Source organism: Anopheles cruzii, chromosome 2 (assembly GCF_943734635.1).
Source record: "Anopheles cruzii chromosome 2, idAnoCruzAS_RS32_06, whole genome shotgun sequence".
Taxonomy (NCBI): Eukaryota; Metazoa; Arthropoda; class Insecta; order Diptera; family Culicidae; genus Anopheles; species Anopheles cruzii.
The window spans coordinates 47,583,587-47,599,655 of record NC_069144.1 but is presented as its reverse complement, the minus strand read 5'-3'; the positions used below and the strand labels follow the sequence as shown (position 1 = coordinate 47,599,655).

Sequence of the window (16,069 nt, the reverse complement as noted above, 5' to 3'; positions counted from 1 at the left end):
TGCCGTTATCGGTGCGTCCCGCTTCGCTCCGTACAGCATCTGGTGCTCCGCCACAGACACCTGAAAGCGGGACAGGAAACCGTTGGCAATCTTTTGCTGCACCTGCAGTTTGCCATTTTCCTCCTGCAACGTGTTGGCCTGCTGTATGAGATCCTTCGTTTGGGCCTCGGTGCTGCGCAGCTGTGACTTCATGCCCTCGACCGACTGGCTCATTCCGTTTATGTCATCGCAAATTCCGTCCAGCAATTCCTTCACTTCGCGAAATGCACCCAAAAAGCGCTGTGGGTGAAATAATGCTGGTGGTTAGTACGAAAGAGGGGCCAAAGTTTGAGCGGCTTACCTGATTTATTTCCAGACTGCGCTTTTCGATCTGGCTCCGTAAGTTGCGGCGTGACTGGAGCGTGTTGTCCTTGAAGAACGACGACAGATCCGAGAGTGCGTCGAGCGTTTCACGATCCGTTTCGATGTGCGCCTCAAGAACCTTGTTCAATCGCTGCTGGATGTAGTCTTCTTTAGCATCGGCCGCTGCCATTTTGTGGCCGCTTTGGAGAGAAATATTGAAAAACTCCGCGATCCGCAAAATTGCGTTCGTGTCTGCCAAAGTGTTGTTCTGACGTTTGTAAACAAAACAGCTATTCCTTTTTTTCCTTTTCTTGTCACTATCAGCTGTCAATTTCGAAGCGCGCGCAAAATGGTAACGTGACCGGCTGGTAATTTTGTTTTACATTTAAAGTTTCCCGATGTGGGAAACATCCTGTTTCCCTTTATTTAGTATTTAACATAGTACATACATAGTCTAAAGGTAAAGTTATACTACGCACATACACAAGCCGTGGACATAAATGTGTAAACAGACTGAACAGACGGCTCGAGGAGCTGTCAGTTAGTCGCGATTCCGGTCTTGCTTAGGAGTTTATTTGCAGTCGGCGGTTAACAACAAACGGTTCAAAGTGCACCTAATAAAATATTGCAAGCGTAGCAAAACTTATCCTCTCGCAGCTGCAGCCTCCAAACGCCGCTCAACTCGCCACGCCTGTTGAAGCTGCAGAATTACGGCCCGGTCGAAGCGACCACCGGGTTTGTCTTGGGCAAGGTTCGTTGAAAGAGCATCAAACAATTTCAAGATGTAAGCTTCAAGATGTTAACAAATGCTTCCGCCAGTCTTCCGTACGCCTTGTATAGTAAAATGATATTATTGCCTGCATTTTATTGTTGTAGTTTTCATCCGCTATCACGCGAGTCGCGCAGGACAGAGAGCGGAAGGAAACTCTTTCAAAATGGCGGCGCAATTACTGTGAAACCTTCAGAGCATATTGCGCGTCGGTTTGCCGAAATGAGCAAAGATGAGAAGCGGCCCGGATGGGTGCGGTCGTCGCCAGCCGACCTTTACTATCGACCTTGTACACCGGTATGTCCGGTTCGCCTCCATTCATCGTGCGCAGCGTGAGGCAGCACTGCTGCAACTTCGACTTCGGGTCGTTCCAGTCTTGGTTCATAATAAAGTCCTGCAGCCGCGGGAACAGACACACACGACAGAATACCTCGCAGTGCGTCAGCCCGCGGTCAACGCACATCGCTCCCAGGAACGCTTCGAGCAGATCGGCCCGATCCTTTGTTTTGAGTTCCGCCTTCGGGTTCGAATACACGGCGTACTGCGTCATGCGCAAGTCGTCGCACACGACCGCCTGCGTGCGATTGTTGACCAGAGAGCTTCGCAGCAGCGACAAGTGGCCCTCGTGGTGCTCGGGAAAGTGACGGTAAAGATACTCGGAGCATATCAACTGCAGAACCGTGTCGCCGAAAAACTCAAGCCGCTGGTTCGAGCCAAGGGTCAGATTGGTGAAGCCCATGGAACGATCGGTGAAAGCGCGCGCCAGCAGCCGGATGTGTTTGAATTTCACGCCAATGGAGTCTTCGAAGCGCGTCAGCATTTTAAGCATCTCAAACGACTCAATGTGATGGCGGTCGCCATCCGGTTCCTGCTCCTGCAGCGGATGGGGAGGATAGTTTACCCAGATGCTGTGCAGGATGGGCTCGTCCTTCCCGAACAGGGCGGAAGCGAATACACGGTCAGCCGCCGCAATGCCACCGTCGAGCAACAGAGCACCCATCAGCGCCTCGAAGCAGTTAAAGCGAGCGAAGAAGCGACGAGCGCGAAGTCGAGTCGACACCCCGACTGGATGTGCTTTGCGCGTTATTCGACGAGGAGCTTATCCAGCGGGCAGCACGAATCCGGACAGCGCAGTCGGAGCCCGAACGGCCCAAGGGTCTATCGCCCAAGCGCTGTCACTCTTCCAAAGCGCAAAAACAAAAAATGCACCCAAAAATCTGATAAACACTCTTCGTCTTCGTCGGAAGCATCAGACACATCGGGATCGTCGGACGAGAACGAGCTGGACTGGTCGGACGAGAACGAGTGCAACATGGCTGCGCTGGAAGCGAAGATCAAGCACCCGCAGCGCCTACACGCCGACTTGTGGCATAACGATCCCGGTGAGATGAACGATGGACCACTGTGCCGCTGTTCAGCACGTTCTCAGCGAACCGGAATTCGGCACGGAAAATACCCGGGTGAGGCAGGGTTTTCGCAGTGCGCGCAACAATCAAATAACGCGAGCAAACTGCACCACTACCGGTAAGCATTCGACAAAAGCTCGTCTTTCATTGTTCTCGCGCTACTTTTCTTTTTTTTTTATGCATTTGCAGCATTACGATCTCACCACCGACCAACTTTCTCACCAAAACACCCACGATCATCAAGCATGACCAGCACGAGTTCCTGTTCGAAGGGTTTTCGCTGCTGGCGCACGAGCCCATCGGCGAGCTGCCTACCTGTAAGGTGATTCGTTTCAACATCGAGTACACCATCCTCTACCTAGAAGAACCGATGCCGGAGAACTTTACTATTCGCGAGCTCGATCTGTTCGAGCGCTTTCTGTTCCGTGAGCTCCTCGAGCTGGTCGATTTTAGTGTGCAGCCGTCTGGGCCGAAAGACGCGGATAGCTCCTGTCCTTGTTATCACTTCGTGCCGCGTTTCGTGCGTGATCTGCCGAAACGGCAAGGAGGTGCTGGCAATGGCGGAGGTGCTACGATACTTGCTCGACAACTCTGGCCCACTGGTCCAGCCGGAATTGCTCGGTGAGATGATGGACGATGGGGCAGGGCGAATGGCAAGACTATGTTGACTGCCTGAAGGGCATGGTGGTGACGAACCCGGGCATGAAACCGTGCTCCGTCCGCGTGGACCAGCTCGATCGTAACATCAGCGATGTGCCGGAGGCAGCAACCGCTCTCGACGCTAATGGGTTCGTGCACCCGGTGATCGTCCACTTCGGAATACGCCCGCCACAGCTCAGCTACGCGGGTAACTCCGAGTACCAGAAAGCGTGGCGGGAGTACATCAAAAACCGGCACCTCGTGGCGAACATGTCGAAACCGTCGTTTGATGACAAACGTAAGTTGGAGGCGAAGGAAAACCGACTGCTGGAGATGCGCATGCAGGGACGCATGAAGCGTAACATTACGATCGCGGTGAGCGCTCGCTCCTTTCACCGGACGGGTATCATGTGCGATATGGTGCAGCATGCAATGCTGATACCGGTGCTAACCGGCCACCTTCGCTTCCACCGAGCGCTCGATGTGCTGGAACGGGTCATCGACTACAAGTTTACGAACCGTTATACGCTCCAGCTCGCCCTTACGCACCCGTCGTACAAGGAGAATTTTGGCACCAACCCGGACCACGCGCGTAACAGCCTTACGAACTGCGGTATCCGCCAGCCGGAGTATGGTGACCGTAAGATCCACTATATGAACACTCGCAAGCGCGGCATCAACACACTGATCAGCATAATGTCGCGTTTCGGCAAGGAATGTGAAACCGATAGCAACATTACCCATAACGAGCGGCTTGAGTTTCTTGGCGACGCGGTGGTCGAATTCATTACCTCGATCCATCTGTTTCACATGTTTCCCGATCTGGAAGAAGGCGGGCTGGCGACCTACCGTGCGGCGATTGTACAGAATCAGCATCTGGCGGTATTGGCCAAGAAGCTCCAATTGGAGGAGTTTATGTTGTACGCGCATGGGTCCGACTTGTGCCATGAGCTCGAGCTACGCCATGCCCTTGCCAACTGCTTCGAGGCGCTGATGGGTGCCCTGTTGCTCGACGGTGGTATTGAAGTGGCTGACCGTGTATTCGCTTACGCCCTGTACGGAAAGGACGATCCGATCCTGCACAGCGTCTGGGTAAACTATCCTCCCCATCCGCTGCAGGAGCAGGAACCGGATGGCGACCGGCATCACATTGAGTCGTTTGAGATGCTTAAAATGCTGACGCGCTTCGAAGACTCGATTGGCGTGAAATTCAAACACATCCGGCTGCTGGCGCGCGCTTTCACCGATCGGTCCATGGGATTCACCAATCTGACGCTTGGCTCGAACCAGCGGCTTGAGTTTTTCGGCGACACGGTTCTGCAGCTGATATGCTCCGAGTATCTTTACCGACACTTTCCCGAGCACCACGAGGGCCACTTGTCGCTGCTGCGAAGCTCTCTGGTCAACAATCGAACGCAGGCGGTCGTGTGCGACGACTTGGGCATGACGCAGTACGCGGTATATTCGAACCCGAAGGCGGAACTGAAAACGAAGGATCGGGCGGATCTGCTCGAAGCGTTCCTGGGAGCGATGTACGTTGACCGCGGGCTGAAGCACTGCGAAGTATTCTGTCAGGTGTGTCTGTTCCCGCGGCTGCAGGACTTTATTATGAACCAAGACTGGAACGACCCGAAGTCGAAGTTGCAGCAGTGCTGCCTCACGCTGCGCACGATGGATGGAGGCGAACCGGACATACCGGTGTACAAGGTAATCGAGTGTACCGGACCAACGAACACGCGCGTCTACTCGGTGGCGGTATACTTTCGCGGCACGCGACTGGCCTGCGCGAATGGTCACAGCATCCAGCAAGCTGAAATGAACGCCGCGCAGGAGGCGCTTGAGAAGTCGAAAGATCTGTTCCCGCAGCTGGACCACCAAAAGCGTGTGATCGCGCAGAGTCTGAAACGCCAGAAGGTGCCTCAACCGACCCGATCCACCGGTGGAGATCGTCGCTGTTCAACGAGTGGGACGATGAGAAGCGAGAACTGTGGCAGCGAAAAGGGCCGAAAGGGTAGTGCCATTTTTGCTCCTCGCGACGCCGGACGTCTACCGAAGCAGTACCAAAAAAATCGGATCAACCAGTCCGACAGCAGCGACAGTAGCTCAGACGATAGTTCGAGCGGCATTGGTAATCCTATTAAATTTAAAAGCGCGGAACAAAAACCATCCACCGATTTGGTTGATAAGGACACTGAGCGCGACCGGAAACCGGAACCGTTGAGAACATTGAAGCCTCAGCAGCTCGTAACCAAAGACGGAACCAAAGCAGCTGTGGATATCGACGGTTGCAGCTCTATTTCGGATGAAGAAGAATTTGGCCTGGAAGATATTTCCGACTCCGAGTCGCCTCACCCTTGTTCGAGCCAGCGTTCCGGTCTTCGCAATTCGGTTAACTATTTCGCCATCGAGGGAACAGATCCTTTGTCGTCGGACACGGAAACAGACAATGTCGATTAGTTTTAGCAACGTTTGCTGCTTGCTGCTTATCGAACCTGTGATTTATGTATATACTGTATGGTGGCTTCATAACTTCCACCACCTTAAATTGACCTATCCCACTTCAACACTGATGGTTGAATTTGCATGGTGATTTGTATTCTGAATTGGTTTAATTTCGTTCGATGGATGGAATGAGAACGAGCATCCTCTCGGAAAGGGTCCGGGACATTCTCCTTCTCCGGCGCTGGGGAAATCAGAATTTATCTACTTCTCGTTCTAATCCGACGACTCGAGTTGCCTTCCTGAACTTCGAATGCGTTTCTTCTTCTGTTTCTTATCCGGCATTATAACCGCCGAGCGGTCTTGTCCTGCAAAGTTTTGATCGGGACTTACATTGCTTACAATCAATCATCAATGCATTGCGTCCCAGTAAACTCTAAGTTCCGTTCTCTGTCGTCATTGGAACAATAATAATAAATCTCGCCAAGAAATCCTCAGCGTTTTTCTGTACAAAATAATTGAAACTTTGAAAAGTTACTGCCAGCAGATGAAAAACACAATGCACCAGCTATTGGTTATGCTAAACTTCGGAATCTTTTCACCCGACCCTCGTAAATGACCGCAAATCAACTGATCAAATATGTTAGTTTATGGTGATCAGCGGATACATAACGACACACATTGGCCCAACTTTAGTTTTGTCATTTGTAAACAAAAATTTGAATAGTGCACCACAGAGAGTATGCAAATAAATGCTCCCTGGTTCGTGCTTCAACTCAATAAAACCCAACTTCCAATATGTGCCTGTACTGTCGCCAAACGTCTGTTTGGCCACATCTGTTGAGATGTACAAAAATGGCACATCCAAAATTAGTTTTGAGGAGTATTTGAATTATTAAGTTATCAAACAATGCACATATGGCGGACAATTTGGGCGCCGTTGTTGCGAAGGGATGGATGGAATGAGAACGAGCATCCTCTCGGAAAGGGTCCGGGACATTCTCCTTCTCCGGCGCTGGGGAAATCAGAATTTATCTACTTCTCGTTCTAATCCCACGGCTCGAGTTGCCTTCCTCGTGCATCCTGTCGGCTGTAAGAAGAAAGAAGTCCGCCGATGACTCCGAAAAGCTTCCCAAGAAGGAGAAATTTCGCAGAGCTTTAGTAAGACCACAATCGCATGGAAGCGACGGAGAACGGCGTTCTGAGAGAGCGCCATGCTGCTGCCGGATACAATTTCCCCCGAACACGGTATCCTGTGCTCTTTCGTGTCCAGCTCGGCCGAACACACGCGGTACACTCGGTTAGTATCGTTCGAATCGCTCTAGTATGATTCGTTAGTTAGTATCGTTCCAATCGTCTACCGTGCCACATGGTTGTGTGTTCTGTCGCAGCTGTTGTCCTCGCGGTCGGTGATCGCGCGGCCTATTGACGCACACGGTGCAGTCGAACCCGTTTGAAGATTAACACTTTGCCGTAACCGGTTGTTAGTGTAGTTGGCGGTTCGTTTGTGTGTTCGTTGGGCTGCATTGTGCTGCACGGTTCGGGTCAGGATGGAAACCCTCCGGGCGTTCCGGGTGTGCACCAGTCTAATGATAATTGCTACAACACTTGTGCGCCGGCCATGAACGGCCCGCTCGAGTGCGACGGTGGTCCTCCTGCGACACTAGGCACGCTGGCACCAGTGCGTTAGTGCTCTCGGGGAAGATGTAAGAGTGGCACACTCCAGTGTCCCTAGCGAAATGTGTGTGTGTGTGTAAAACTCAGCTACACCACGCGCCACGTGAAGCGAGTGAAGTGACGAGTGCCTGCCGAGAGCTTTCCTGTTGACACAGGCCCGGGAGTTCGTCGGATCAAAAGTCAGGCCGCGGTCGTCACTACTACTGCTGCTGCTGTTGCTGGCCAACAGGTGAGGATGCCGGCCTTTTACAATGTGTGGCAATGGGGCAAAGGAAAACAAATTGCTGTGTTATTTCAAATTGCCTCTACTGAACCGCGTGATTTCCTTTCCGAACGATCAACGATGATCGATCAATAGTTTAAAGCGTAAAAGTTTGCGTTAAAAAACATACCGGCAATCGGCGATCGGTGCGAGTGTTGGTGTTTGCTATCGATGCATTGAATACGCCTTTGACGCCCGGTTAACAAACAAACAAACCTAGCGCAAACCTGGCTGTGTGTCCATTGTGTTACGCTCCGCTGTCTGAAAATAGACCTCGAGGCGGCGACTAGTGTCCTTCGTTGCCGTTGAGACTTTAATAAACAGATCGCGTCACGGTGCCTAGGTTTAGTTATTTTGCGGACCACCTTTATGATCGATTTGTTTGCATATTGTGTTTTGCATTTAAAAAACTCTGTGCCCCATCTGGATTTTTCAGGCGCGTGGTGTGCATGTTTGGTAAACGGATTTACGAGCACCGCACGTGGCGTTCGAAAGCGTTGGACATCGCGCTCTGATGTTTTGTTAGTTTCCGGTTCAGAATCCGACCATTGTTGGCTGAACGGATGATGATTTCAACGTTAACTAATTAAACACCCGTTGGAATGAAAACAGACATCCGGTATGCGAGACTTTTTTTTGTGTGAAAACGTAACGATTTTATTGCGGTAAATTTACGTAGCTCTACAATAATTTGCGCGTTGTTCGCCGATCTGTTTAATTATTTACGTACAGCGTTAATGAAAGGATTATTTGCCCGCTCCCATTTTGGAGATTAACGCCCGACCGCACTTTAACTGCCACGCGCCGTTCGTTTTAATTACAAAGTGGTTCCGGCGATTGATTGGTTCCTCAGCCGGGTAATCGACGCCTAATAGGGATTTAAACCACCCGGCAATAATGAACCAAGGGTGCCAATAAAAAGCAAATTATGTGCTCCGCGTAATATTTGCCGTCTGAGCGAATCGTTAAGCGCAATTTTCGTCCCATTCGGTCCCCGGAATACCACCTTCAACCTCTGTGGAGGGCTACTTGCCATAAAGTTGAAATGTAGAGACCATTGGACTCTTTTATGTCCTCCCTGAGTCGGGGCGAGAACTCCTGACACTCTGACTCGTCGTCTAGGGTAACTGTTCACACAAAAAATATGAAAGTGGATCCTTTTTATTTCCGCTCCCCAAACGGAACGTAGAAGTTGGGAAGCCGTTGCGTGTACCGTTGGAACGGTGAGTGTGTGTGTACTAAAATCTCCATTAACAGAAATTATTTTTTTAGTCTGGACTTCTTTTACGGCCGGTACATCCTGTTTCGAACCGGTCCCTGGTCTTTATCGAGCCCCCGTGGCGTTGTGAAGTTAATTAGTTACTCTGGAAGCAATATATTAATTTCCTGGCGGTCTCCCGGGTGATGTATCCTGTGGGCTTATATGGGCCACCTTTCAATACTTAAAAATGCCAACAAATTATTTTTTTTTCTTTTGAGGTATCATTATCTTTCGCGCACACTCGAAAATTGCTGCCGAAACTAGCGCGACAGTCCTATATTCAATAGAGAGAGAGAGAGAACCGGAATGAAGTCATTCCCACCTAGCGTTCACCTGGAAACAGGCTCTACTTAAACCCATGCAACGTGGGGTCGGCTGTTGATGTAAAAAGGTCACCACGATTGGGTGTGATTAATAAGGGACCAAGATTGCACGCCAACGGAGTCGTAGTCCGGTCCCGCGTTGGGCTTGGCGAACCCCTTCATCGAACGAATGAATCGATTTTTTGCTTCCCTTGCCCGTCGATAGTGGACGATACCACCCCCGATTGGGGTAGCTTTTATGCTCGAGGATTAATTAGCCCATCGAAAGCGGATCACGCCAAGCGGACTGCGGGTTCCAGGTGTGGTGCACGTCTATGCTTCGACCCGCCAAAACGGGGTCTATTTTTGGTCCCGCCGCCAAAGTTCGTCCCTGACGCTGGGCTAGGTGTAATACGCAGAGTAGACACAGCCATCGAACGGCAGCTCCGGTTCCGGATGTTTGTGAAGTTCTCTCTCTTCGGTCACGGCGGTCACACCACGTCGCTATTTCGAAAAAGGGGCCCCCGAAAAGTAAGTTTTGCTGTTTCGACGGTACGGTGCAAATGTGATCCCGCCGTCCCTCCGGATGGTCGGTGACATCCTCGCACGGTTTTGGGTCAGCTTTGCGTCAGCCAGCGAGCACTCCAAACGGAAGCTGGGGTGTTGTTTGTGCGTTCAAAGCACTTCACGGGGCAGCGACAAAGAAAATGGTAAGATCCTTGTCGCATGGCGGTTGGGCTGTGATTCACAAGCGTTCGTCCTTTTCGGTTGACCTTTTCTGCTGCGCATTGAGATACAAAACGCGCTTCGCGTAGTACGGAGCAAGAAACATGTAAACATTATTTAAATCCCGTCATTTTTTTACACCTTGAAGTGCTTTGGAAATGCCGTTGGAAACAGTGCTCTTGTCAAACAATGTTGTTTTTTATGGCGAAAAAGGGACGCTCTCTCTTTTATAAATACAAACGAGATAAGGGCACAAAAACGACTTAAGCGTTAACTAGATCAAGCACGTGTCACATTGAAGTAGTAGGCCATGGGCCATGGAATCACCACCACAGGACTTTCATGCCCATCAAGTGGATAACTATTTCTCTTCACCAGCAAAATTAATTAGAAAGCTTGCCGAAAACGGTAAGACCAATCCTAGGTGCCAATCTGCGCTCGCTCGCGAAGGATTAGCTCCACATGCCTGGTCCCTGAGCACCCATCGAGTACAACACTGGGGCTACCGGGGAGTACGAATGACATTTGCAATTAAATGCCACCGACACTCGTCGGTTGGAAGTGTGATTATGTTAATATTACTCTGCTCTTACTCGCAGGACTCGTCTAGCTAGTCCATCGCCAGATCCCGGAGGTCGTTCGCTGTTCCGAGGTCTGAACAGCATTAAGCATTAAGGGTATGAGCCAACACCGCAAGAACCGGTCGGAACCGGACGGAACACCCGCCAAGGGTGATCCGTTTCCATCGAACCGGGAAAGCGTTCGTGTATGCGTTCCGTGGAGTGGCCCGGCCCGTCCAGGGTGAATAATTAAAAACCTGGGCCCTGGGCCGTGACTGTCGACGGCGACTGTGATCCGTGTCACGAGTTTTGTTTTTTGCGCTCCCAGCGAAGCTCCAAGCATCGCGAGTCTCACCACGTGGGGGCAAATACCTCTTCACGCTTTGCGTTTAGCGGCTCCTCTAGGCGAAGCCCATGTTCATGCGGGATCCTGACATGCTCCATAACGTCCGCTAGAAGACCACAGTCGAAGGGGGTGTAATTTCTTCAGGGATTGCTTTGTACTGCATGCTGGCGTGACTTGCCGTGCTCGGAGAGCGCTGTATACCCTGGGGCCGTGGTACGACACGATACCCTTTTAGTTGGTCCCGCAGTGAGGACGAAGCCTGTCAGTTGACGTGAAGGCAAAGGCGGATGAGGATGGATGCAAAGAAGTCGCCGTCGAGCCTTATCCCAGAGTGGGCTCCCGTCGTTGGAAACTATCGCCCGTTGAAGAATTTCCTCCCCCCGGTTGGTGCTGCAGATTCGTGCCTTGAAATTCATCCTTTGCTTTCTCCCGCGAAAGCACGGAACCGGAAACGATCGGTGTTAAGGTGCAGTGCGTTGTTTGCTTTGCAAAAATATTGACAATTCACAGGGCGACTCTTAAGGCACCCGTGCTGCGAAAGGGGGCCGCTCATTAACATAAAATCGATTTCAATGGCCACCACACGACTGAGTGAAAGGTGAGAGAAGGTGAGTCTTGCTATTAGGCAACGCGCGCCCGCGTCTCGTGGGAAGTAACAAAATAATCGATTTCTTCTCGGAACGCCAGGGAGGTAAAAAAGGGTAGACGAAGCCCGGCCCGGCGTCGCGGCGGAAGTTGATCGATGGAGCCGGCAGAACGGCAGTAAATGCGGATGCCTGCTATGTTTGGCCCCGAGCACACGCCAGCCTTCAGGACGAAGAAACGACACGGCATGCTGTAGGTGATGTTCGTAGCCAAGAGCAACAGACAGCACAGGTTGCTTTGCATAAAAGGTGTAAACGCTCTGGTCGCCGTCGTCGTGTGGTGCTATTTGAGCCCTCTCTTTGGGTGTTATGAAAATGATTTGGCAGCATAAACATAAACCTTACCGTGCATATATTAATCGACGGCACCGAACCGATGGCTCGGCCGAAACAAAAGGTGTTCTGCCACTGGAAAGGGATTGCATATTTAGCAGATACTTGGATGCTAATCTGCGATGGAAAATGAAATTAATTTAAAATGCTACGAAAGTTCTTCAATATGACCAAATTCCGGTAAGAATTTCGCTCGCTGATTATTCATATTCCTGTTAATCAGTGTCAGTTCATTCCCGGAACCCGCGTGGGAATACTGTTCTTTCGAGAAACGTAAACACCGAAGTAGCTTGCCGGATACGATTTGTGTCCGTTTCAACTAATGCGGATCCTACGATGACGTGCGGTCTGCGGTCATAAATTACCATCGCCCCAGACAGCCAGCCAACCAGCCATCCAATTGCGGCCAATCTCGTTACACAATATCGACAGCGTTTTGGTTTTGCTCCTTAATCTATCTTCATCTAACCGACCCGAAGGTCGCTGGAGTTGGGCCGATACACGAAACGGAAATGTAGCACCCAAAAGGCTACGATAAAGTTGCGGTAAAGTACTCTCAGCTTTGTTTCGAATCGGGTACCGCAAGCCGAGAGAATATATTGTTTCGATTAGAAGCCGACAGTGCCACACTCCACCGGTCAGCGAACGGTCTGCTGAGAGGAAGGACTATGGCTCGACTGGAGCCCGATTGCCCTGGGAAACCAGGCTAATTGCGATTCCAGGTGGAGATATTTTTATGCTGATTAATTCAATTCACTTGCTTCAATTAAATTCATTTATGCTTCACGTTCGTCGCGACAAACCCCAGGCACGAAAATTAATTCCCAACCCTAGGGTCAATCGGCGCGAGTCGCGCGATAATATCGATTTTTCCCTGTGCGTTCGCGTGCCTCGTCCCGGGGAGCGGGTATTAAGTCATAAAAAGGAGTAAAATTAGACACAAGACATTCTATTTGTTCTATTTTTAATTTTAGGAAATTCATGCACCGGTGATTCAGCGAGCGGTGGCTAATTTGGGAACGTCGACGATGTTCTGGGACCCGCGAATCAAACGATCGATCGCTCATGATGTGTTCCAGGGCAGGTTGTGTAGGGGTAGCAGGAGGAGGAGCATAAGTTGCAGCAAAAAGGTGCCGTCCCAAACGGTGGCCTTATCGTCATCATCATCATCATCATTAGGGATGCCGCCGTGTGTCAGCAAGTTCGTCTGTTCGTTTCCTGGAAAAGGGCCCGACCGGCAGCGTTCTGGTAGCGTTGCATAATGAGACCACGGTGGGCAGGTGAGAAGAAGGCTAGAAGTGTCCTGCTGCTGCTGCTGCTGCTGACGGTCACGCGTCACGCATTCTCCGACAAGACACTCCGTGTTGGCTCCTATCCATTCAGTGTTCCGCGGATCAGCATTTCGCGTGTGTGTGTGATTGAGAGGTGAACGCAACTAGCCCGTGTGTGTGTGTTGATAATTTGGCCATTGGAATACTTGGGCTTGAGCAATTCCCTCGGGCGTTTCCGAGCGGTCGCGGTGCGGTGTGCGGTGTGCGGTTAAGGGCTGTGCGTGAAACAAGCGGCAAAGTGTGGCAACGGATTCGATCCCCCCCGGCCGAGGCGGGCCGCGGGAGGATACGTGATCACGGCGGATGTGCCGCGGACGCCGAGCACCAACGTCATGGAGGACACGATCATCGAGGTGGTGGACCGGGACAGTTACCAGCAGGCGCGCATGGGCCTGCCGCCCCGATACCGCTTCCGAGATCTGCTGCTCGGTGACTTTGCGTTCAACGACGACGGTGAAAGGTAAGCGTACAGCGAATGACTTTCGAGCAGCAGCCATTGGCCCTGGCATCGGATCCAACCTCCGACCGATCCGGGGCATCCGACCACTCTGGCTACCGGTTCAATTCAATTCCACATGCCAGCGGTTGATTGCATAAAAGCATTCATGTAGCAGCAGCCGGTGGGGTTGCATGGTTCCTCGCCATAAATTTTCGCTATCTTACGACGCCAACGGTGCTACCCTTTTTTTTCTGGGCGACCATTTCAAAAGAACACTCGGTCGGTCGTGTGCGTGTGCTGTGTCGGATTCTTTGTTGCGAAGGATGCGAATTTACAAAGTGAGACAAGCGGACCCCATTGCACAGCAGGTTCATTCCGTCGTCCGATTGTCGGCAACAATGGAAAACAATTCCCGGTGTAACTGTTATTGCAGAAGAATGCAAAACAAAACCTTCGGGCTGCGCACAGTGAACACCATTGGCTGGGGTGTAAAGTCCTCATCCAATTTACGTTAAAATCAATGTCCTTGCCAGATGGACGGACGCTCTGATAAAGTTAGTAGGTACGCGATCGTTGCGAAAATCGTTTCTGTGGTTTTTCGGTGCGAATCGATAACGTTACACACACACACTGGTGGCGGCCCAAAATCAGCATGACCACTCCATGAGTCGCACGCAATACTATGCTGACGATGTCCACTCCAACCCAGCGGGTACCGATGGCGAAGCTTTTGGCCAACTCTTTTTTTGTGTTTTTCGATCCTGTTCACGTCACCGACTGAGTACTTATAGTTCTTTGGCAGCTCGCACCGGGTGTCCTCGTACGGCAATTCTTGTTGCCACACGAACCGCAGTGACTTAATTACGGGCATCATGCCGTTTCGAGTTATCGAATTGTGACCACACCGTGGTGATTCGGCCGATTAGGTCCTGCCAGCCGCAAAATGTAAACGGATGCGGACGTGCGATATGGGATTCCCGACGGTGTAAGAGTATGCAGCGAAATTGCTAGCTAGCTTTCTAGTTTAGTTTAAGATTCACTCCATTTATATTTATAGTATTTCAACTAAGTCCGTTTCAATTACGAACACTGTTTGTTCGAGTAAAAGTTTACCCATATGCATAATTAGCAGTAATAATTTCTTGGCACGCATCGCCAAAGATCTGAGATTAATTCTCGAATCTACAGCAATCTACGGACCACCCTTGCCACGGTGCAAAAGTTATCCCAACTGGCAACCATCCCTTTTGTAGGATCCTTTCATGAGGGAGCAAGATGAACACAACCCGATATTGGCCGTTACACAAGAGGCCCACAATCATGGGAGTTATTGATTTTTCCTGTTTGATGAGGCCTTTTTGGTGGAATATTATTATAGAATTAGGGTGGTCACGTTCGCTTTTCTTTGGCTCCGTGGTTTTAGTAAATACGTAGCACGAATTTATGATTCAAGCGGTGCACATGCTTTTCATTTTTGGTTCCGTGCCCATCGAGGACCACCATTTTCGAACCTTTTTGGTGTGTTTTTTCGCTCAACCGCTGAAGCCATTGCCAACGGGAATGGAAAACAAGGTTACGTGCACCATCTCGCATGTTGGTTTAGGGCAATCTTTACATAAATTCGGAATTTAGCTGTCGGAATCTTAGCCGTTCGATCGGTCCCATAAAACCGCGCAACGTGTTACGGTTATGCGGTGCGATTGGTCCCGTAATTTTCAAGATCATGGACTCCTGAAAAGTGCACTGAAAACATTTGTGCTGGGTTGACCATTACGGTAACGGTGGCACTTTTTATTATCGCGCTTTACTGCTGCGCTCCTAGAGAGATCTATAAAAAAGCTGGAATCGACTTGGTGGCAAGTTGTGGCTACTTTGCTGAAACAACGACCCGAGTGACCCAATTTGCGTCCGTTTGAATGCTGAATGAGTCCGAAAGGTAGTGAAAATAATCAACCGACGGTGAAACTGAGTGCAAATCAAATCCATTTCACCACCTTCAAGGCCAACGATTTTTCGGTTAAGAAACCTTTTTGCGGCGATGGAGACCCTTCTCGGCAGGCGCTAATGCTAAGTAATCTCCCGTGGGGCTCGGTGGAATGGCATTACTTCCCCCCTCGCGTATGCACGTGCTAATGGAGCCGCTGGAAGGTACTGCAAAATGGGTTCATTGGGAAATGGTACCGGTAGGGAAAGGAGAGACCACGGGGAAAATTTATTTACCCATCGTCGAAGGCCTTTTTTGGCCCCTAGCCGATGATTTAAGGATTTATTGATCCCCTTCCGAACCTCTGGAGACAACAGCGCTGGCGCTGGTTGGCAAATATTGTTCCGAAGACTCCTCGAGTTGGACGCCAAATCTTTGGGTACTCGGGCGTTCCGACAGTGAGAGTCCCCAAATGGGACGGATAATTCGATGCCTTTCGATGTCGCTTGCCGAGGATCGATTATACTCCAGGCGGGCGAGCTCGGTCGAGTTGTTGACGAAACACGAAACCAACCACCAGCTTCGGTCCTTGGAATGGTGGAATCCTGACGCTGACATCGATACGGTGACACAATGAGGTAATGTAGGGCAAATGGAAAATCGATAACG

At 50.7% G+C, this 16,069-nt stretch overlaps 1 protein-coding gene and 1 pseudogene across 1 annotated transcript; one reads left to right on the top strand and one right to left on the bottom strand.

Annotated features, from left to right (window-relative positions):
* Positions 1-5: 5 nt before the first annotated feature.
* LOC128279206 (conserved oligomeric Golgi complex subunit 6-like) lies at positions 6-532 on the bottom strand. Its single transcript, XM_053017924.1, has 3 exons — positions 341-532; positions 107-279; positions 6-60 (listed from the first exon to the last, which is right to left on the bottom strand). Exons 1-3 carry the CDS (start codon positions 530-532, stop codon positions 6-8), a joined length of 420 nt encoding a protein of 139 aa, XP_052873884.1.
* A 1,891-nt stretch (positions 533-2,423) lies between these two features.
* LOC128279205 (ribonuclease 3-like) lies at positions 2,424-5,613 on the top strand (annotated as a pseudogene).
* Positions 5,614-16,069: the final 10,456 nt, after the last annotated feature.